Source organism: Alosa sapidissima, chromosome 3 (assembly GCF_018492685.1).
Source record: "Alosa sapidissima isolate fAloSap1 chromosome 3, fAloSap1.pri, whole genome shotgun sequence".
Classification (NCBI taxonomy): Eukaryota; Metazoa; Chordata; class Actinopteri; order Clupeiformes; family Clupeidae; genus Alosa; species Alosa sapidissima.
In genome coordinates, this window is record NC_055959.1 from 6,227,235 (window position 1) to 6,249,214 (window position 21,980).

General features: G+C 42.3%; 2 protein-coding genes across 6 annotated transcripts in view; one reads left to right on the plus strand and one right to left on the minus strand.

The window, feature by feature from the left end:
• The window catches only part of myh11b (myosin, heavy chain 11b, smooth muscle), a 25,316-nt gene extending 8,193 nt beyond the window's left edge, over nucleotides 1-17,123 (minus strand). The window contains exons 1-33 of one of the 4 annotated variants that reach the window (XM_042085526.1): nucleotides 16,944-17,123; nucleotides 15,808-16,173; nucleotides 15,303-15,459; nucleotides 14,611-14,638; nucleotides 14,146-14,239; nucleotides 13,721-13,744; nucleotides 12,697-12,789; nucleotides 12,532-12,595; nucleotides 11,709-11,807; nucleotides 11,304-11,447; nucleotides 10,862-10,957; nucleotides 9,995-10,113; nucleotides 9,230-9,382; nucleotides 8,750-8,923; nucleotides 8,286-8,459; nucleotides 8,068-8,182; nucleotides 7,534-7,727; nucleotides 6,656-6,777; nucleotides 6,364-6,433; nucleotides 5,896-6,056; nucleotides 5,492-5,600; nucleotides 5,065-5,196; nucleotides 4,453-4,659; nucleotides 3,929-4,066; nucleotides 3,719-3,842; nucleotides 3,429-3,592; nucleotides 3,223-3,230; nucleotides 2,752-2,964; nucleotides 2,241-2,385; nucleotides 1,799-2,005; nucleotides 1,468-1,572; nucleotides 919-1,071; nucleotides 164-412 (exon numbers count right to left, since the gene is read on the minus strand). In XM_042085526.1, coding sequence (XP_041941460.1) covers nucleotides 164-412; nucleotides 919-1,071; nucleotides 1,468-1,572; nucleotides 1,799-2,005; nucleotides 2,241-2,385; nucleotides 2,752-2,964; nucleotides 3,223-3,230; nucleotides 3,429-3,592; nucleotides 3,719-3,842; nucleotides 3,929-4,066; nucleotides 4,453-4,659; nucleotides 5,065-5,196; nucleotides 5,492-5,600; nucleotides 5,896-6,056; nucleotides 6,364-6,433; nucleotides 6,656-6,777; nucleotides 7,534-7,727; nucleotides 8,068-8,182; nucleotides 8,286-8,459; nucleotides 8,750-8,923; nucleotides 9,230-9,382; nucleotides 9,995-10,113; nucleotides 10,862-10,957; nucleotides 11,304-11,447; nucleotides 11,709-11,807; nucleotides 12,532-12,595; nucleotides 12,697-12,789; nucleotides 13,721-13,744; nucleotides 14,146-14,239; nucleotides 14,611-14,638; nucleotides 15,303-15,459; nucleotides 15,808-16,146 — 4,374 coding nt within the window. In that variant the 5' untranslated portion in view covers nucleotides 16,147-16,173; nucleotides 16,944-17,123. Of the gene's footprint in view, nucleotides 1-163; nucleotides 413-918; nucleotides 1,072-1,467; nucleotides 1,573-1,798; nucleotides 2,006-2,240; nucleotides 2,386-2,751; nucleotides 2,965-3,222; nucleotides 3,231-3,420; nucleotides 3,593-3,718; nucleotides 3,843-3,928; nucleotides 4,067-4,452; nucleotides 4,660-5,064; nucleotides 5,197-5,491; nucleotides 5,601-5,895; nucleotides 6,057-6,363; nucleotides 6,434-6,655; nucleotides 6,778-7,533; nucleotides 7,728-8,067; nucleotides 8,183-8,285; nucleotides 8,460-8,749; nucleotides 8,924-9,229; nucleotides 9,383-9,994; nucleotides 10,114-10,861; nucleotides 10,958-11,303; nucleotides 11,448-11,708; nucleotides 11,808-12,531; nucleotides 12,596-12,696; nucleotides 12,790-13,720; nucleotides 13,745-14,145; nucleotides 14,240-14,610; nucleotides 14,639-15,302; nucleotides 15,460-15,807; nucleotides 16,174-16,943 lie in introns of all 4 variants that reach the window. The other 3 variants (XM_042085525.1, XM_042085528.1, XM_042085527.1) reach the window with 3 other exon arrangements.
• Nucleotides 17,124-18,582: 1,459 nt separating this feature from the next.
• abcc1 (ATP-binding cassette, sub-family C (CFTR/MRP), member 1) overlaps nucleotides 18,583-21,980 on the plus strand; it is a 35,532-nt gene continuing 32,134 nt past the window's right edge. The window contains exons 1-7 of one of the 2 annotated variants that reach the window (XM_042085058.1): nucleotides 18,583-18,786; nucleotides 19,769-19,945; nucleotides 20,192-20,317; nucleotides 20,851-20,988; nucleotides 21,156-21,281; nucleotides 21,395-21,456; nucleotides 21,720-21,851. In XM_042085058.1, coding sequence (XP_041940992.1) covers nucleotides 18,739-18,786; nucleotides 19,769-19,945; nucleotides 20,192-20,317; nucleotides 20,851-20,988; nucleotides 21,156-21,281; nucleotides 21,395-21,456; nucleotides 21,720-21,851 — 809 coding nt within the window. In that variant the 5' untranslated portion in view covers nucleotides 18,583-18,738. Of the gene's footprint in view, nucleotides 18,787-18,915; nucleotides 19,057-19,768; nucleotides 19,946-20,191; nucleotides 20,318-20,850; nucleotides 20,989-21,155; nucleotides 21,282-21,394; nucleotides 21,457-21,719; nucleotides 21,852-21,980 lie in introns of those variants that run through there. The other variant, XM_042085059.1, reaches the window with a different exon arrangement.

Below are 21,980 nucleotides of genomic sequence, written 5' to 3' on the forward strand. Positions count from 1 at the left end.
CAGGTCACTCCTACTCAAGCAACATCAAGGAACATGGTGACTTAAACATATACCTAAATATATATAAATATGTAAATTATATAAATATAACATTAAATATGTAAATTAATGTGTATAAGTATGTCATAGAATGACCCATATGGGAATATATGTATTAAACCACCTGGTCGAACTTCCTCTGCTTCTTCTCCATGTTGGAGACCAGCTGCCTCTGGTTGTCCAGGTCCATCAGGAGGTCCTCCAGCTCCTGCTGCAGCCGGTTCTTGCTCTTGTCCAGCTTGTCGTAGGCGGCCGCCTTCTCCTCGTACTCGTTGTTGGTGGCCTCCAGGTCCCTCTGCAGACGCTTCTTGCTCTCCTCCATTAGCTCCAGATTGCCGCTCACCTCGTCCAGCTTCTTCTTGGTATCTGACAGCTGTAAACAGGTGCAATATTTATGTTTATGTTTATACTGCATTCCATTGGCTCCACTGGATTTCATTGGCTCTATACCTGTACTCTGCTAAATGACAATAAAGTTGAATCTAATCTAATCTAATTTATCTTTATTTTTATGGTATTTAGCCACAATATCAATATTTATGTTTATGTTATTTAGCCACAATATCAAAGTCACAGCATACTAAATTATTCAGTATTGCATATCATCTGACAATATGTATTATGACATTGTATGGGTGCTCTGGAAGAAAAGCAGAAATGCTATACTGTGTACACTGCACTTTTCTGCTTTTTTGCACTTCTGGTTAGACGCACACTGCATTTCGTTGTCTCTGTACTTGTACTCTGCACAATGACAATAAAGTTCAATCCAATCTAATCGAATATAAGATTAGCAAGATTAAATCACCTCTTTTACATTCCTCTCTGCCACTTGATCATCACCACCATCTCACTATGGAAGCTGTGCAGCACACCCACCTGCATGTTGAGGCTGGAGACCTGCCTCTCCACGTTCCTCTTGGACTCCGTCTCCTCCTCCAGCTGCTCCAGCAGGCCGTTACGGTCGTCCTCCACCTGCCTCAAACGCGTCGACAAGTTCAGCTTCATACGGGTCTCCTCAGCCAGCAACTCCTATGGGCCCAAAAAGATAGACAGATAGATAGATAGATAGATAGATAGATAGATAGATAGATACTTTATTCATCCCAGGGGAAATTTAGAATGACACAAAACATTAGATAACATTAACATGCTTTTAGCATGACAATAACAACCACTACAAAGAATCAAATACAGAGCAAATATATTGATTTAATATCAATTCAACGATCATTAAATACTTACCATAAATCTATAATATTTGATTACAGCACACTATAAAACAACTACCAAATACTAATGTGAGACTATCACCATCTTTGCTATGCACACATGAGTTCCATTAGCGTTAGTGTGTTTGGGGTAAAACATTAGGGACATTATTGAGTGTCATGTGGTGAGAGTGACACAGCTGTAAGTGAGGATCACCTGGGCATCCTGCAGCTGGGAGCTGAGGCTTGTGACATCTTTACTCAGCTTGATGTTCTTGCCTTCCACCTCGTTTAGGAAACCACTGGTGCTGTCCAGCTCCAACTGTGTGGAGCAGAGCAACACGACGACAACAGAACAGTCTTTTACAATACACAGTCTGACCATTGATATGAGCTGTACAGTCAGTGGCTTACATAACAGTGGATGTGTATTCTAAATGGAAATATACAGCAAGGGGTTATTTTATGTTTCTGACCAATGACAAAACACCACCAAAACATTGAGTCATTCAGTTATATGTACTGTGCAATCGATCCTTAGTGCTCACGGTGAGTTTCGAGACGCGATCCCCAAGCTCGGCCTTCTGTCTCTCGCAGTCGTTGAAGCGCGACTGCAGGTCAGACAGCTGACTCTCCACTTTCTTCTTCTTGTGCTCCACATCCTGCTTGGAGTTGGCCAGCGAGTGCAGCTCCGCACTCATGTCAGCCGCCTCCTTCTCCAGAGCCTGCTTGGCCTTCTCCAGGTTGGCCTTCACCTGATGACAGATGGAAACATCTGTCACAACTGGGTACTAAATACAGCAACATATTATTTATACTACAACCTTTTAGAAGAGAATTTACTTATGTGATTGCACATTATGCAACATTATGGTCAGAGTGATCATCTTGTAAGTGTCCAATCAATAACTGGCTCTTGGTTGTTCTTCAACTGTAGGATGATACCACTGAGAGATCTGGGGCTATGTTATGCTGCCCCCCCCCCCTCACCCGTTTGGTCTGCTCCAGCTGCTCACTGAGTTCCTCCGCGGCCTGGGTGTGCTTCTGCCGCATGTCCTGCACCTGGGCCTCATGGTGGCGGCCCTCGTCCTCCATGGCTTTCTTCAGTATGGCCACCTCCTGCTCCCGCTTCGCCCTACACAAGTAGTTATATCCACACACAAACACACACACATACTCACTGTGCTGTACTGTGCATGTTTGTGTATGTATGGCTATGCGGTATATTTGTACAGAGAACCTCTGGGTTACTCTGATCACAAGGGGGTAAGATGAGAGATGAGGATGTTATTACTTGCATTAGTTGCACTGTAAAATATGACCTTGCCAAGTCATCTTGTTGTTTTGAGTTATGTGTAATAAAACTTGACACTACACATTGTTAAGTCAACAAAACAACAAGATAACATGAGCGGGTTATGTTGAGTGTGCGTTTAAAAACTGGCCTGCCACCGAGCCCTGACATCGTTTCCAGTGGCCCTGAGACCCCTCTGCTGCTGACCTGAGCTCCTGCTGGGCGGCTGTGGTGTCCAGACTGTCTTCCAGCTCCGTCCGGAGGGCCTCCAGCTCCTCGCCCAGGTCCCTTTTGGCCTTCTCCACCTTGGCACGGGCGTTGCGCTCATTCTCCAGGTCGTCCTGGAGCTCCGAGATCAGGCCCTCCATCTCACGGATCTTCTTCAGGGCGTTGTTCTTCTGAGTAGACTCTTCTTCCAGCCTGAAGGACAGGTCAGGACAATAGGGAAAATTAGAGACAGGGAAAGACTTTGAGTCTGCAAGGCTAGGTTGCTGGTGAAACTTTGTGAGGTCTTTGGTGAAATGATGTTACCTAGGATATCATTCTACCCTTGACCGGACGCCTTTTTACGGCGTTTTATTCACTGATTGGCTCATTATTTTACCATCAGTGGAAGTTCTAGAAATGCACTAGACATTTGTTTATAATGAGTTGTCACATAATTTTACGGTAATTTACCGTGCCACCACTCCCTGATTTACGGTAATTTACCGTGCCACCACTCCCTGATTTACGGTAATTTACCGTGCCACCACTCCCTGATTTACGGTAATTTACCGTGCCACCACTCCCTGATTTACGGTAATTTACTGTGTCATCACTCCCTGATTTACGGTAATTTACTGTGCCATCACTCCCTGATTTACGGTAATTTACCGTGCCACCACTCCCTGCAGCTCCTCCTCTCTGGCGGCCAGCTGGGCCCTCAGGTCAGCAATCTGGGCCTGCAGGTCAGCTAGCTGGTCCTGGAGGTCGTTATACTCCCCCTCCAGCTTGCGCTTGGCCTTCTCTAAGTCCTGGCGAGACTTCTCTTCTTTCTTCAAATGGACTAAGAAGGATAAATGCTGAATCATTGAATCGGGTCATACAAATCCTTAACAACTTTCAACATCTTTCAAGTGATGAAATGATCAATGAATCATTTTGGTAAGAGATAAGAATATGATGAGCGAACCTTCAAGTTCAGTTATCATGGACTCGTGTTTATTTTTCAGTTTCGTCAAGTTCTTGGACTTCTCTTCCTCTTCAGCCAAATTGGAGCTAACATCAGCCATCCTTTCTTCCATCATTTGTTTTTCCTGTAAATTACAGGACAGAATAATATAAATGATGCTTGTTGGTCTGTGTTCAGATATATTTTGTGTTTTGCAACAAGAACACCAACCTTCAGTAACTTATTGTTTTGATCCTCCATGACTAGGACGTCATCCTCCAGTTTCTTGATTTTTCCGTCTGCAGAGACCTTCTCCAGCTGAAGCTTCTGTTTGGCATCTTCCTCCTCAGCCAATTGCTTCTCCATGTCCTGCACATCACATCACAGTAGACGCTCATCAAATGTCAATACAGATCAATGTATACTACTATTGTCACAGGTATCATTTCAATTAAATCCGATTGAATTTCTATCTCTGTAGCGCAAAAACAACGAGAAAAAGCGAGGCAAAGTGAGTAAAATCTATTCATATGACACTTTTCCCAGACAAAAGTAATGAAGAGCTTTACGAGAGCAGGTACCACTAAACAGGATAAAACACACAACAATATGCAAAGTAAAACAGCTAAGCACTAAGAAGATGGGGACAAGGAACACTCTCTTTTAACAGTAGGAAATGTTGATCTGAACCTTAGCTCAAATTGGAGAATGAGCAAATGTTTCCCTTGTTTGTTTGTTTGTTTGTTTTAGCAGACCTGGATTTGCTGCTCCCTGTCCTTTTTCTCCTGCTGCAGAGCGAGGCTGCGCTCCTCCTCCTCCTCCAGACGGGCCTCCATCTCGTGGAGCACCTCCTCCAGCTCCTGCTTCTTGGTCTCCAGACGCACACGCATCTCCTCCGCCTCGGCGTACAGCTCCGTCTCTGCCTGCAGCTTCTCCTGCAGCTGGTTCTTCTCCTCTTGCAGCTGAGATGCAACACACAGACAGACAGACAGACAGACAGACACAAAGACAAACAGACAGACAGACACACACACACACACACACACACACACACACACACACACACACACACACCGACAGACAGACAGACAGACAGACAGACAGACAGAGAAAAGTAATTAGGTTTCAAATGATGCCCGGGCAATGTAGGTACAGTATGTATGTGTGTGTGTGTGTGTGTGTGTGTGTGTGTGTGTGTGTATGTGTGTATGTTTTGTTTGTGTTGGTGTGTTGGTGAGTACAGTTGTTGGACCATGTTTGATGGTATATGCAAACGTTTCTTTTTTGTTTCTAGGTATGTCAAGTGGATGTATGACTGTGTCAGAGTATATGCACATTTGTTTGGATGCGTCTCTCTCATCCTCTACCTTAGTGTGCTTCTGGGTAATCTCTTTCAGCTGAGACTCAGATTTCTGCGCAATTTCCTTTGCTTTCATAAGCTCCTCCTCCTTCTGACCCATTTCCTCTTCCTGTCGGGTCACCTGGAGCAGAGGCTTGACCTGCGGGGGTTAGGAGGGGGGAGCGTATGACTTTAACCGCCATTTACAAAGACTAGGACATATCCGCATCCACATTCCACTAACGAGCAATGTCAACACACAAATGAAGCCACTTTAGCCAGTTATACTCTAGCTAGTTCAGTCACGCTCTGGCAAGCAGTGGTGGAAAAGTCATACAGTTTATTGAATTCAAAGGCCATCTGGAGCCACGTACATAGAGTCACCAGTCATGAACCTAACTTGCGTACCAATGTTATCCAAATTGCATAGATAAGATGAGACTGAAGAGCCTTGCCTTAGTGAAGAGTCTCCACCACTGCCAGTTCCGCAGTTTGAGGTACACAGAACAGTTCCTCTGGATCACTTTCATGGCAGTGAGCTGCTGCTGCCGCTTAGCAAAGGCTCTGGGTTTGGGAGAATGGAGAAACCCACCATATAGCTAGTTTTCCAAATCCAAAGTAGTACAATTACAGAGATGTCTTTTTAAAAAAAAATCAACACTAGACATACACTTCAAACTTTGACCATTGATTTATCTCAACCTAAACTTGTGAGACTTGCTTTGGATTTACTTACTTTTTGCTACTTCAATCTGCAATCACTTTCAACTTTTTTACACAATAATTACTGTTTGACCCAAGATCTGGGAACTCTGAAAAGAGAACCTATTCCTCTGAGAGGCTCCCTTGTCGGACTCACTTGCGGGCCAGGAAGCCGCGAGCCTGGCCCTGGAAGGCGATGATGACCACGGTGAGCTTGAGGTCGCGCTCCTCCTCCAGCTGAGCCAGGACGCCGGTGCGGAAGAACATCTTGCTCTGGCCAATGCGGTACAGGTTGGGGTCCAGATCAAGATGCTTAATCTGTGTGAAGTACAGAAAGAAGCGTTTGCACCTGCAGGAAGCCATGGAGCAATGGCAGGCACAAGCACCAGCAACAAAAGCAGCATGTCTGTGATGTTGTCTCTTAGACACACGTCAACACTGGCATGCACATGTACATACATCATGGTACACACAAAAAAGTAATACATTTGACACGTAATGTAATCAGTACTGTTGACTCTCTATGATGTTCTGTTGTGTATGATTGACATGAGCAGCTCTACAGCTAACTATGCCACACATTGAAACAGAGGCGGCGGGTGTTGTGTTGTTGGAGGACACTCACCATTAGTGTGCAGGCCTGTTTTCCATCCATGAAACCCTTAGGAATGGCACTGGAGGCCAGGATCTCATAGCTGTGGAGTGGAAGGCAAACATGCCATGAAATGAAATCATGAAACCATTAAATCCATATGACATGGTGCTCAAAGCTAGGATTTCATAGAGGCATATGAGACCCAAAGTGGGCAATAATACTTTAAATACATAAATCTGTTGAACCTGACTACCATATCTGTATGGTATCAAAGGAGATATTTCTTTCACACTGGACAGGGTAAAATGGTGGAGAGGCTCACCGCTGACGGAACTCATGGAAGATGACGCGGTTAGGGAAGCCTTGGCGACAGATCCTGATCCCCTCGAGTACACCGTTGCAGCGCAGCTGTTCCAACACCAGATTGGCATCCATCTTTCCTGCCTACAAAAGGGTGGCTCAGGTCAGTGTCCAGAACGTCCAATTTCTTCTCTCCAGGTGATAATTGTCATTATAACCTGTGTCATGTTGTGTAATGTTAAATAGGCTTGGTTGTTGACTGGTCACTGTAGGACAGTGTTTCTCAAAGTGTAGTCCGGGGACCACTGGTGGTCCGCAAGCTATCCTAAGTGGTCCGTGAGCAGACGCGGTAAAATATAATATAGATGAGTTGTTTTCAATATTGAACCAACTTGTGTGTAAATCCAAACCGTTCTGCAACACTGTCTATGTAAGATATGCCAGTTTAAATCATATGAATCCTCTGACACAATAAGCACAATAAGTGCAAAGACAATAAGCAAGGTGGTTCAGTGAGTAGGCCTATTGTAGGCTAATATACTGTTGAAGTAGGTGTAATCTTTTATTTTTTAGCTAGGTGGTCCGTGCGTTTCTTTTTTATTGGTTAAGTGGTCCTTCGTCTGAAAAAGTTTGAGAAACAACACAAGCTGTAGGAAATCTGCTACCTACAGCACAATGAATTAAACACCTTTCATGTGTATATCCGAAATTACCACAGTTGGCTGAAGCAATTGAATTCAGATTTTTTTCTGCGCCTATATTTTTGAAATGGCTTATGTAGTTGTAGTGAAGTTTGCTTGTTGAGCAGTGCATCAACATACCCCCACAGATGTAATGCTAGTCAGTAATGACAACACCACTGGCCCAGGTGTCATCTCTGTGACCAAACTAAGCACCTACCTTCTTCTCATGGTTGGGGATGATGCAGCGCACAAAGTTGGGCGTGGTGTTGTGGAGTGTGGTCATCAGCTTGCCCAGGGACTCCTTGTACAGCTGCCCAACCGTGCGGAACATGCCTTTCTTGGACTTGCCCGAGCTGGGCATGGAGCTGTCCGAGATCTTGCTAATCTGCTCCAAACCCACCACCCGGTCCGCTGCAGAAACCAAGCAGGGAGAGGGAAGGAGAAGGGGGGGGGGGGGGGGGTCAAGCGCAGGGTCAAGTGCTTCGTGATGACGGGGGAATTCATCTAAAACTCCTGGCCATTATGACCATAATAAGACTTTGAGGTAAATGAATAGCCTGAGAACCAGATGAAGATGAGAGCTAGAGCTTGCATTGGCTGGCACTGAGTCTGGCTGGTAAATATAGTACAATAATCAGTCTGGAAAAGTCTTATGTGTCACATGACAGTGTTTAACTCTTTGTTTTATTACACATTACACATTAGTTGTTTATGATTCCTATAATAAAATTGTACTGAAAAAATATCTCACTGTCTTTCCATAGATCCTGTATGAAAGCACTTGAGGAATTCTGGAGCAGTGTGGTCACGTTGTCATTGAGAGGGTCCATGTTCTTGGTGAGCCAGTTTGCAGCATTATAATCCACCTACACACGGACAACATGGCAACACATTTGACCAAATGCAATCAATGACTTTGCTTCTATATCAACCTCTTCATTTGTTTGGACCTAGAGAAATATCAGATACCTTCCCAGCATAGTGCAGAACTGCAAACATTGTTTTTTCTTTGTGCTGCTTCGGTTTGGAGAACTTGCAGTGGCTACCGTGTGTGTTCAAGACTTTGTCCACGAAAGAGATGTCACTGGCTTTGGGGAACCAGCACTCCTCATCCAGCAGAGCGAGGATGCCTGGAGGATTATTCTAGAACAAGGCACAGAATGATGAATGGAATGAAAACAGCGGCAAATGCAAAATTCTCACACCAGTATAATGTCAACTATTAACATAGGATGCATGCAATGCATGTTTACTTGCATATAACTGACTATTCTAATTTATTTGTCCTGATACATTGTAATGTTGCTGAATATTGGTATTACAAGTCACTTTTGTCTAAGTGGTATGTATATTATATATTTTGACTAAAGCTGTGAGCCCATTTTATAACTTTCTTTCACAGGATGTTCCAGGCCAACAGATCTGAAACTGACCGGCCTCTCAATGAGTTCAATGCAGGGCTGCAGGTCCAGGCCAAAGTCGATGAAGCTCCACTCGATGCCCTCACGCTTGTACTCCTCCTGCTCCAGGACGAACATGGTGTGGTTGAAGAGCTGCTGGAGCTTCTCATTGGTGTAGTTGATGCACAGCTGCTCAAAGGAGTTATCCTGTGGGGGAACACCAGAAGGTGACCATAATGAACTGGCTGCAGGAACGCTCTCTCTAGCATAGAGGTGATCTATCAGTTCCAAGAAAGTTGTACAGTGAAGATTCTCTCTCTCTCTGTCTCTCTCACGCACACACACACACACACACACACACACACACACACACACACACACACACACACACACACACACACACATGCATGCACATACACACACAGAAAAACAAAGACATATGCACATAGCTTCTTTACAGGGCACACTAAAACATATATACACATAGCTTCTTTACAGGGCAAGACTTCAAACCTCAAAGATTTCGAAGCCGGCGATGTCCAGGATGCCAATGAAAGAAGACCCAGCACGTTTGGTCTTGTCCAGAACCTTGTTCACACGTAACAAGATCCATTTGAACAAGCGGTCATACATGGCTTTTGCCAGAGCCTCAGTAGCAAAGTCGGCCTATAAAAACACACACGCACACACACACACACACACACACACACACACACACACACACACACACACACACACACACACACACACACACACACACACAATCTACTCAGTACTACATATGTGGGAACTGAAAGTTTCAAGGATCAAGTTGCTTGTCATACATTGAAATATGGCTTTGTATATGAACCATATTAATCCAAATAGCTATTATTTTATTTCAAAGGTTTTCCATCATATGTTAGCCAGTACAAATCTACCAAAATGATTACAGAGCCATATTGAGCAGTCCCCTGTGACCATGTTATTGGCATGTCATAAGGGATCTCAGTCTTGTAGAGGGCCACTCAACACCATTGTAAAATTACCACTTGAAGTTTATAAACAACACTGTGCAATATGGAACCTATCTCTCTAATTGTCAAATGTTTTAACATAAGGGTAAATAGAATAGAATAAGTGAATGTTTAGTTTTTTTATTTATTATTTATTTCAGTGCATTATTTGATTTCAGTTTTATTCCAATTCACAATTTGACAATTCAGTGATTTTATTTCAGTATACTTAAATAATACTATACTTTTGATCGTATGATTTAGCATACTCCATGGAACCCACCTGTTCTTTGGTCTGTGCCTTCTGCACCACCTCTCTACCAACTTTAATTTTGGGGGTAAGCATGGCCTTGGTGAAGTCTGTCAAGTTGATGCCTTGCAGATGGCAAACCTTCTGAGCAGCTGTGGGAGTGTTAGGAGAGTATAAACTGAATTCATTGTGTAATGAATTAACATAGGGCTAACCACTTGTGGAGAAAACCAAGAGAAAGCACTCTTGGTAATCACTGTAGTCCTATTTTAGGCCCCCATCTCACACAAAGCTATTAGAGAACACTGATCCTATGTGAAACTTTTAGCATGTCTACTGTAAACATTGGAAATCAACAGTTTTGTTTTAAAATGAAAGATATTATGGTCTTAAGTCAATTATATATGCACTATGAAGTTAATGCAATAAACTCTTAGAAATGTCTTTGGTGCAATATGCATTCATAACGCATTATGCTGTAAGCACCATCATCAATAATTAATATGTCTGGCTCAGCTCTACTCTTTTTGTCAACATGACTTTCCTCTGCTCTGAACATACACAGATATAGGTACAGAACAGGGTTGTGCACAATTCAAATTGCAATTCTGCTTCCTGTTTGCTACCTCAATTGAAATGCAAATGAAATTCAAGAATTGAATTGGAATTTAAGAGCCATTTTCAATTTAATTCTGGAATTTTGCACAAGCCTGGTACAGAAACCTAGATACCACATTGTCCATCAAGATCTATTGGTGGAATACGTCAACCGTATATTGAAGCAGTCAGGATCCGTAAAAAACAAACACGGACAAAGTTTATGCAGAGCAGAGGACTTCCCTACCAAAATGGTTAAACATCTACTTGGCTGAGGTTGCACTCTGCCATTAATGTCTGTACCTGTGGTGTCAGGCATGGCCGCCTGCTCCTGGTTCTTCTCCTTCTTGAACTCAATGTTACCAATGTGCAGCACAGTGGACACCACCTTCAGCATCCCTGAAGTTGACAAAGATGGCCAATAGAGAGAAGGGATGAGAACACAAAAGAGTTGTACACTCAGTTGAGCTCCATTCCATTGTATTTTCATTGCACCATAATAAGGTATGAATATGTCTCAAGGAGATGTACAAAGCCCAGCTTCAACCTGATCACTTACGCTGGACACTTGTTGATTCTTTTGTAAATATTTAGTTTTTTTCTCTGTTGACCTTTTTGGCTATAGTTCCAGATAAGGTATCCTTGAGGAAATGCTCCTCTGTAAGTGGTGGTGCAGTAGAGGTGTACTGTGGTGGAGTAGTGAAGTGTAGCAGTGCTAGTTGAATATAAACAAGGCCTAACCCACCAATTCTCTCGTCTTCGTTGAAGCCTAGGACGGCCATAGCCTCCAGTGTCTCCTCAAACATCTCGTCGTCCTCTATGCCCGGGACCTGGACATGGCCAAGGTTCAGGAAGCGATAGCTACTGAAGCTCTCAATCAGCAGGTCCTCTGTGGAGACATCAACCTTCAGTGCATTTAGAATATATGCACTATATATATATATATATATACACACACACACACACAAATATGTGCATAGTTGATGTTCACATGCAAATCTTTATTCAAACAACTCTGAACATTTATATTGACATTTAAATTTGCATTCAGCATTTGCATTTGCTTCTGAGATCTCTTACCTTAAATACAACAATCTACATTTAAATGTGTCAGTGTTTAACAGAAGATGGTAAGGGGTAATCAGCACACCTTTGAGCTTGTCCTTGGCCCCTGCAACCATGAAGTAGAAAATGTGGAAGGCCCTCTCGTTCTTTGCCTGCCTCACACAGCGGGACTTCTCCAGCAGATCTTTAGGTGTTCAATAGTTAGGGGAACATCGTATGATAGAGCCATGTTTCCATCCTTCCTCTAGCATAATGTGAACCACAACTACCTCTGGACATGATTTCTCCTGCTCTACCTGCCTAGAGACCTGCTGCTATTCACACATGTGTGGATTGGAGGGCTGTGTGTGTGTGGGGGAGGGAAGAAGAGAGGATGTCAGATTTTTAAATGACTCTGTTATTATCTATCCTGTGTGTGTGTGTGAGAGAGAGAGAGAGAGAGAGAGAGAGAGAGAGAGAGAGAGAGAGAGAGTAAAGTGTGAGTAGGGGAAGAGTCTGTCCAAGTCTGAAGAGTCTGTCCAATCTATCTTTTTAATTTTTTAATTATTTATTTTTAAAAGCACTGATCAGAAGTGGCACCTTGAATTTCATTGTGTTAATACGCTGTATTCAACGCAGTGACAATAAAGCTTCTATTCTATTCTATTCTATTCTATTTTAGACACATAAGCCAGGTAGACAAAAATCAAGTGACTATGAAATCTACTGTATAATGTAGAGCCAAAAGTATTACTGAGTAGTGCATTGCTATTTATGAATCCATGATGCATTCCTTTATGAAGGTATGCCCTCAGTGCTTTGTGTGAGGTAATGTCAACACATTAGGTTCCTTATGAAAACAATATCTTAAAGCAAATCAAATTTGAGAAGAATTATATGGTTTGCCATTTGAGGCTTTTTGAGGATACATGTATCAATTGTGGCCCCAACAATAAAGCCAGTCACGTCAAAGTTCAACTTGATGAACTTTCCCTTAAGGAGAAAATAGAAAAATAAATATTAACTTTGAATGCAATTTATGCATTTATCCTGCTCAACAGAATGTGTTTTTTTCTATGGATCTATGGACTTACAAATCTGGAAGAGTTGTCATTTTTAACGGTCTTGGCATTTCCAAAAGCCTCCAAAATGGGATTTGCCTGTAAAAGCTGTTTCTCCAATTCTCCCTGAATAGGACAGATCCTCACAGTATTATTTGAAACAATCAACAGTGTGCATCACAGAATGCCTGATTCATCAGTTTATGAGATGACATACACATATATGTTTTACTTTATACAGTTGCAAATACTTCTGATTAAATTCTGTGATCAAATGTCAAACATCAGTTATCAGAATCTTTACACAAAATATGGCTACTCAACCAACAATGTATTTATATTTGCCTAAAAGAAAGCATTGCTGTCCAACAGACACATACATGCAACGACAGGACGGAAACTGTAAGAGAGACAATACAGTAGAGTGGGCTAAGCAGAACACCCTGTTGCTGGCCTTTTTGTACTCTCCCAGACTAGTCCCCTCTGAGCTAAGAACAGCAACACTTTGATAACTTTGTCGTCATATGACTGCAAAATAAGACTACAAACCACAAATAAGGTCAGACAAGCCAACATAGTTTTTCCCTGCCAGTTGCATTTCACAAACATGATCACACACCTCTTGCAATCTAGAGATAGCACAAACGTACTAGGCCTACCTTACGTGGATTTGGTCATTTCGATTTGTTTTGCAGTCCTTTTTTTTAAGTCATGTGATAACAAAGGTGGCTAGGACAGTGTCACATGTGACAGGATTGTGACACGTGACAGTTTATGTATGCTAAACTACTAAGCAAACTTCAACAACTACAAACTATACACTCAAGAACTACCACTCTATCACTCCACTACAAATCTACCATTTTATTCTAGTATTTTACTTACGTAAGCCAGCTGACTTTGCTATTTGGAGAAAATGTTCATTATTCATTTTAAAATGAGATTGTATCTTTTTGTGACTATTTTTCCAGATTCAGATAGTGTCTCAGACAGTGTACACAAAGCAGAAAGCACCACCACCAGACATTACAAGATACATTATGGCCTTTATCCATACCTTAACCAATGCACCAGGGGCGGCCTGTCACACAAAGATTACTATCAATTTCAAGACATCCATCCACAGTGTGTGTGTGTGTGTGTGTGTGTGTGTATGTGTCTGCATGGTCTGGTGTGTGGTGTGAGTGTGAGTGTGTGTGTGTGTGTGTATGTTTGTGTTTGTGTGTGTGTGTGTGTGTGTGTGTGTGTGTGTGTGTGTGTGTGTGTGTTTGTCTGTGTGTGTGCGTATGTGTGTGTGTGTGTGTGTGTGTGTGTGTGTGTGTGTGTGTGCGCATGTTTGTCTGTTTGTCTCTGTGTGTGTGTGTGTGTGTGTGTGTGTGTGTGTGTGTGGGTGCGTCTGTGAGTCGTTCCATCTTTCATTTCTACATAAACAGTAACTGTAACTTGGGGTACGTGTTGGAAAGCAATGACGCTGACACTTACAGAGTCTTTCTTGGTTTTGTGAGAGGACGCCACCACTGCCAGATACTGAATGACCTTCTTGGTGTTCTCTGTCTTCCCAGCTCCTGACTCTCCTCTGCCACATGCACAGAACATTTAAAATGGAAATGCTACACATGCTGTTTAAATAAAAAAAAATTCAAAATAGCTAGGACACTCATCAAGATAGTGACCTCAGCGATTACTTAGGACTAGTTAATGGCTTTCTCTCAACATTTAAAACCTCTAATCTATTTAAATGCATCCAGCCAACGTTTATGTCAATGACAGCTGTGTATAATGTAGAGTCTTGCATTATGATGTGATGTTTGAGTATTCAAACGACCAAATTCAAATTGTGTAATGAACATGAACGAGAGCATATGAGAAGTAGGAGATTCTGTCTGTGTGTTAAAGGTTAGTGAAGTGCGTCGATCGGACACAAGTGCAATTTCCCCTTTCACTCACGTGCACAGAATGGACTGGTCATCACGCTCTGTGGAGGGAGAACAGAAAGAGACATGCTGAAAACTTTGTCTGAGGGACCACAGGGACAGGGCCAGCTCAAGCGTGGCTCCTCAAAGCAAAGCAAAGGGCCAAAACAGATTAACAGGAGTCCAGGGAGTCTAAACATGAACTTCACAGATTGTTATCCAAAGGAAGGACAAGCATTGGAAATTTAAAGGGGTCTAAATGACCACAGGACAAGATTAACCTTTCTCTCTCTTTCTCTCTCTCACGCTTCTCTCTCATATTCTTTCCAAAAATAGCGGATCTAAAGAGGCAGCGGGGCCATGTATGGCTATTCTGAGAGCGTACGCTGTACCCCAGTACCTGTGACGGGGATTTAGGATGTGGAGCTTGGATGACTATCACAGACTGGGCATGGGAAACCTCCATTTACTAAATGTCACAAGGTTGAGAGCTGCACTACAATGGACTGGACACATCATTTTTGCCTTTTGTCCAGCATAAAACACATCCATTATGCAGACATGGGATGTCAAATATTTTCCACTTTCAGACGGCTTGATAAATGTATATATTCTACTTCTACAGCAAGAAAGAAACATACAACACATAATCAAGTCACATGACCACTGCTGTGACCACTGGGACTTATACTGTATATAGTGCCATTCTTTCTCTGATCTTTGTACCTTGCATCATGTTCCTGTAAGCATTGTCCGTGATGGAGTAGATGTGTGGGGGGACCTCATGACGCTTCTTGCCCTTGTACAACTCGATGATCTTCTCTGAGTAAATGGGCAACATTTTGTAGGGGTTCACCACCACACAGAACAGGCCTGAGTATGTCTGCAAGAAGAGTAGTCAATGCATGCTCAGCAAAACACAATAATGCACACCCTACACAGGATATAGAAAGGATGGTAGGGAGGTGTATGCAATGATTTCTATCACTAAATGAGATTGTGACATTGCAACTGATGACATTTCCTAATTAATAGCAGGACACTGTTAACAGGTTTATTAACAGTTAAACTGTTCACATAAACTATGCTTCCACTGTATGTATTGACACCAGTTGAACAGTTAACAGGAAACTATTTATTCAATTTATTCACTGTTCTCAGCAGTCAGTGGTTTCAAGAGGGCCTGGGAGGCTTCATATATGAATGAGAATGCGTAAGTGTTTTTACTCACATAAATAAGCCCTGAGAAGTACCTCTCCTTCAGGTTCTGCAGCACCGAGGCTTCGTTCAGGTAGGTCAACGCCGCCATGTCCTCTGCCTTGCTGAACTTCGGTGGGTTCATTTTCTGGATGCTGTCTTTGTGGACGGTCAACTTCTGCCCATTATCCAGCTGGACCAGGACATCATCGCCCTTCTCCTCCTTGATGCTGGCCGACTCAAAGCCATCTCTCTCCGATGGGATCCACACCAGCTTCTTGGCAGACCAGTCTGCTTGGCCCACTCCACTTTGTTTAAAGTCTTTGTCCCCGAAAAGGAATCTGTCACTATCATCATCTGGTTTCTTGGACATGTTGACCTCTTTACCTGCCTATGTGCCCTTAACACAAAAAAAGAAAACAGGAAAATATCATGTATGCTCTTGCTGGACAGTTTGGCTTCTATCCACAATGACTTCACTTCAAGTGCCCAGAGATATGTGCAACTCATGCTGAATCCAATATAACATTCAAATCAGCAGAGCCACAATAAGACAGTGATGACTATATGATGACCAAATAAGGGCACAGTAGGTTCTACACTGTTGCTCTTCCTCTACTGTATTGAGGGATACTGGGCAAACATCCATCTAAGTTATTCCATATAAGGCATAAGCCATGTGTCCAAACCAAGCCAATGTCTTTTAATAATAAACTGAAGACAATATGATGAAAAACGTCCCTTAACTGTCACTCCATGATACAGAAAAAAAAAAAGTTACATGATTATGGAAATTGATGATGCTTTGATAAACTAATCAATTAATTAATTTCCAAAAAATATTAGGACTATCAACAAGAAAGCAGTAACACAACAAAACAATTACATTATGTTTTCACTTAGAGCTCAACATGATAGCCTAAGGCTTGCAATTATGCTGCGGCATATCACTGATGTGATACTTGAAAGAGATGTACTCTACTTATTAGTTGATTGCTAAACTGAAAACACTCATTTTATTTTTCACTGCATATACTACATTATATAGCATGGAAACATCAAATAATATAGCATGGAAACATCAACTAACTAGAAATAGCTTACAATAAAGATAAATGGCCTACAATAGAGAGATTATAACAGACACATTAGAGAGATGCATTTACTTGCCTATGTTCTCTTTTCTGGGTGCTGGTGCTTACGAGTTTGGGTCTCAGCTTGGACTGATCCTCAGCTGTGCTCCTCTGATGCTCCAGGGCCATTTGCATGCCTTATTAACTATCTTACACAGATGACTTCTGCAGGTAGGCGGGACAAGCTTCAGGTCCATTCCTGTCACTTAACTTCCCACGAGCCAATCCACTCTGTTACTTTAAACTTTTCTTGGTTGGATGAGGTCACACGTATGCAAATGTTCAAATCATCAGTTTAATAGACACCAGTTTACAGCAATAAGGTTTGAAGGATTATTAATGTGGTTCTTTTCCATACTGTGACTGTTTTGTCACCTCTTCTTCCAGTATAAACTACTTTATGCAAATCATTTCAGATAAAAAAAGGGGGGGACATGAATGAACAACATTCTGTTATTTACTGTAATATCTTTATATATATATATACACGGATTGTGCTTTGCCTTTGCAAACATTAAGTAGTTTGAGATAAGAGTGTGGTAGAGAGTTCTATGAAATGGACATTCCTGGACTAAAATTCCTTCTTTTTCCTCACTCTATTCTAGACACACAGAGGGAAAAGATAAATAAGAATAGATTTAAATGAAGGTGAGTGTCACCTACCTAGCAAGCCCAAGCTTGTCGGTCTATCAGTGGTGTCAAACATAAGGCCCGGGGGCCAGATCAGGCCAGCAAGCAGGTTTCATACAGCCCACCAGATGTTTTAGGTAGAAAGGGGGAAAACAATTCTGTGATAAATTGATTAAACCTACAAACCACCGTCAGGAGGAAGAGGCAAAAAAAAACTGACATGGAAGTAGGGTGTTTCAAGAGAGAAAGAGCAGGATATGATGGCAGTAGATGATTTGTACGTGTTTGCTCTCAAGTGTGTAAAGTAAAGGAGTATCACCAAACAACACTGATATCAGTGCAGAGAAATGATAATGACCATGACAGTGATGGCCCCCACCAGATGTCATTCCAACAAATCTGGCCCACTGCCAAATATGAGTTTGACACCCCTGGTCTAAATGTTGGAGATGTAGTTGTATGTCTAACCAAGTCAACCATTTTCCATGGCAATATTTTGGTTTGTGGAAATTATTTTATTATCACTTTCTGAAATACAGTATAATAGCCTACTATGGAACTCATTCTTTAACACTTTGTAGCCTACACTAATGCACTCAGGTTGATCGGCCTATATATTTTACAGCCTGACAAGTCTTCCCTTTGCCCATAGGCTATAGCCTACTACCACGACACAGTAGGCAATTGATTGTTTGGATTAAATGCAGGATGATGAAAAAGGAATTCCATTGACAACAAATAGACAAATAATTACATGACCATTTGACTTTCTCTGAAACAGGAAAGGAACTAACCAAGGCTACAACAGTTTGGAAAGACTTTTTGATTTATAAACGACATTATCACAAATTCGATTGTTATTTCTAGTAGACGAATAATACACCAATGTTTTCTTTGTAGGCCTACTTGTTATAGTGAGTGTCCAAGTTAACGTCTATCTAAGATTAATGAAAAAAGGAGCCAATTGTCATCACCTTAAAGGACACCCACGCCGATTCTGAAGGAAATGAAACCCCTGAAGGGCAGTGGAAAAACAAACTTGTGTAAAACTCATGGTGGCTTGTTTTACTTGCGTAGAGCGACCCCTATCATCTAAACACTTGTTCGTCGTTGTATTCGGCTAGAACGCAAAGAGAAAGCACTGGTTATGAAACCAAGGTTGCTGTATTCATTAAATGTTACGATAATTTGCAGTGTGGCGAATGGGTATTGACAACTTCTGCAGCGTGGACGGTTCCGATCCATTTTGGGTAAGTTACAGTCTTGCTCAATTACAACATTCCACAAACGTTATCAATGTCAGCTGTTGCCCATAACACAAGTTTAGCAAGCTAACGCTGCCTCTAATGCCTATTATGGCTTTTGCTAGCCATGAAGCTAGCGGTATGTTTGCCAGGCCGTCGCCGCCGGTATTTTAGCTTGCTAAGGACGGTGATTTTCAGGAATGGATTTTTGTTGTAACTGATTTCATCAGATTCTCCATTTAAATGGAAACTTCACTCACGACAATTTTCTCAAATGTAATGTTGAAACGAATGTTACAATGGCCCCTCTAGCTTCTACTTAGATAAGACGTTGTGGTTGTTTTGCAAGAGGTAACGTTAACGTTACGTTAAGCTTGGCTAACGTCAATAACGTACTGTTAGTTGCTTAGCTGGCTAAGTGACAATTACTTGCTTTAAGTAAATTTGCTATCGCTGGATGGTCAAGTTAGCCAGTTAATGCTATTGCCCAACATGATCAGCTGCTGTCCAATGGCCATAGCTAGATGCGAGATTGAACATAACTGGGGTAGTCTTGTTTCATGATACTCTGTACAGTGTACGATATCGTTGCCTCTAATTACTATACCTACTAAGAACTCTTACAATCAGAGACCCAGTAACTAGTGAGTTCAAACTTGTAATTAGCATCCCAATGGTAGGCTATTTGTTAAGGCCCATCAAGTAAATGCATTGTGGTTGTCATGTTCTTCACACAACCCCATCACATTGAACGCTTCAGACACTCTTAAAAATACTTCGGTTAACTTAGAGAGAGAGAGAGAGAGAGAGCGAGCAGAGACAGGACAGAGGAAAAGAGAGAGGTACCGGTTGTTATGCTATTTTATGTTGGGTTATTGAACCAAATGGCTTTTGTACTCTTTGTCATGTAATAAAACTCATGAGCTCTTTTATCCTTGACACACAAGATAGAATATTTGTTCTGATGACATCTTTCCTTTTCCTTCAGGACTGGAATCGTACATGGCAGTCCGACAACCCAGATCTGACGCCGTGCTTTCAAAACACTCTCCTGGTGTGGGTCCCCTGCCTCTACCTCTGGATTTCTGCCCCGTTCTACTTCCTATACCTCAAATTTAATGATCATGGATACATTTGCATGACCCACCTCAACAAAGCCAAAACTGTGAGTTTGACCCACAACTGCTCATGGGTTAAGGAGGCATGCTTTATGACATTCGTGATTTCTTCTTATTATTTTTAGAATAATTCTGCCTTTGAACTCTGAGCCATAAAGGATGTGTATTCTTTTGTGCTAGGGAAAGCAACATCCTCCCACTGTCTCTTTCCACAGGAGCAACAGGTGCTTGACAGTTTTGTTGCTGCCAGTGTTTGAAAGTCATACTGTGTGTTTATTCTCTTGTTTCCTCAGGCATTCGGTTTTTTACTATGGATTATCTGCTGGGCAGATGTGTTCTATTCTTTCTGGGAAAGAGGCCAAGGACAGGCCCTTGCGCCTGTCTATTTAGTCAGTCCCACGCTACTTGGCATTACAATGGTGAGGAGCCCCCCCATCAGCTACATACAATTTTGTTGTCTATATTCCACCATAGTGATCTCCTGTTAAAGCAAATGATTACACTGCAAAACCTTCCATTGTGAGAATGTGCATGTGAACAAAGGCACATGCTTTGACTTTTCCTTTTCAAATTGTGTGAGTGTATTATGTGTGAGTGTGTGTGATGTATTGGTTGTGGTGTCACTACAGCGAGAGAGCAATGAGGTAGTACCGAAGCCAAGACAGGAATTTAGTCAGTACCCTTTTGCCACCAAAGGGATCTGATGGAATTTGGCTGCAATCCTGTCCAATTTGATTCAGTCCTCAATCACAAGACAGCCTTGAGGCCATTATTAGTGGGAAGGAACAGTCCATGTGCTCATGATGCCTTATTTATGCCTTATTATTTCTAATTTTAGACTAATTAAATTATTCTTTGGAACTGGAACAGGTCTTGTTTGGTCATTGTTAATGTGTGTGTGTGTGTGTGTGTGTGTGTGTCTGTCTGCAACCCCCCCCCCCCCCCCCCGCAGTTGCTGGCAACATTCTTTATCCAGTATGAGCGGTTTAAGGGGGTCCAATCATCTGGCGTGATGCTGAACTTCTGGTTCATCGCTGTGGTGTGTGCCACAGTGTCCTTCCGCTCCAAAATACTGCAGGCTCTCAATGAGGTGAGACCCTGGCATCCCGTAACCCACTGTTGCAATGCAACACGCAACATGAGCGTTCAGCACATCATTCCCCAGAACCATTGACCCCATACGAGACACCATAGAAATGTTACTTAAGCATATTTTGGAGACTGACGCCCGCTCTTTTTGGAATTTTGCCCCCGCAGCCCTCCACTGTGGTGGTGTTCAGATACACCACTTTCTACATCTACTACACCCTTCTGCTCATCTCTCTTTTCCTGTCCTGCCTCTCTGACCGGCCCCCTCTCTTCTCACAAGCCGTGAAGGACCCGGTGAGTGTCAGTGGTTGGTGGCCGCTTTTTCAGACCAAGTGCAGGTGCTTGTCCATTTTTGTTTTTGTTTTTTGTTCAACACTAAAAGTTTCTCACACCTTTTGAACTTGCAGAATCCATGCCCAGAATTTGGAGCCTCATTCTTGTCAAAGATAACATTTTGGTGGATAAACAAGTAAGTAGGCGAATACTGAGGTGTTTGATTTTGAGCGGATGTTAGAATTGCATACATCAGTCACAAACAGAGAGTCCTTTTGTTGTTTTTGTAGGAGACATTGGAGGCTGCATTTACTGCATAATTCAATTTAAGTGATGTTTTGTTAATTTGGTCATAGTGTTTGCTTAATTGACTAAATGTGTCTACATACGCCTATGTCTATGTGTATGTGTGTGTGCCGGAGGTACAGTAATGTATTTGTGTGTGTATCCCCTCTGTAGATTAATGGTGCTGGGCTTCAAAAGACCCTTGGAGGAGAAGGATCTTTGGTCTCTGAACTCAGAGGACCGCTCCCAGAAAGTGGTTCCCCAGCTGGTGCGACGCTGGGACTTTGAGTGCAACAAGGTCAAAAGGTCAGACCGTGGTGTTTCATGTTGTCCTTGTGTATTTCATGTGAGTCATGTATGACAATAAGAATACGACGATACAATATGGAAAAGCAAGTTTTACATCAGACTACTTGTTTTGTTGGTTCTCATTCT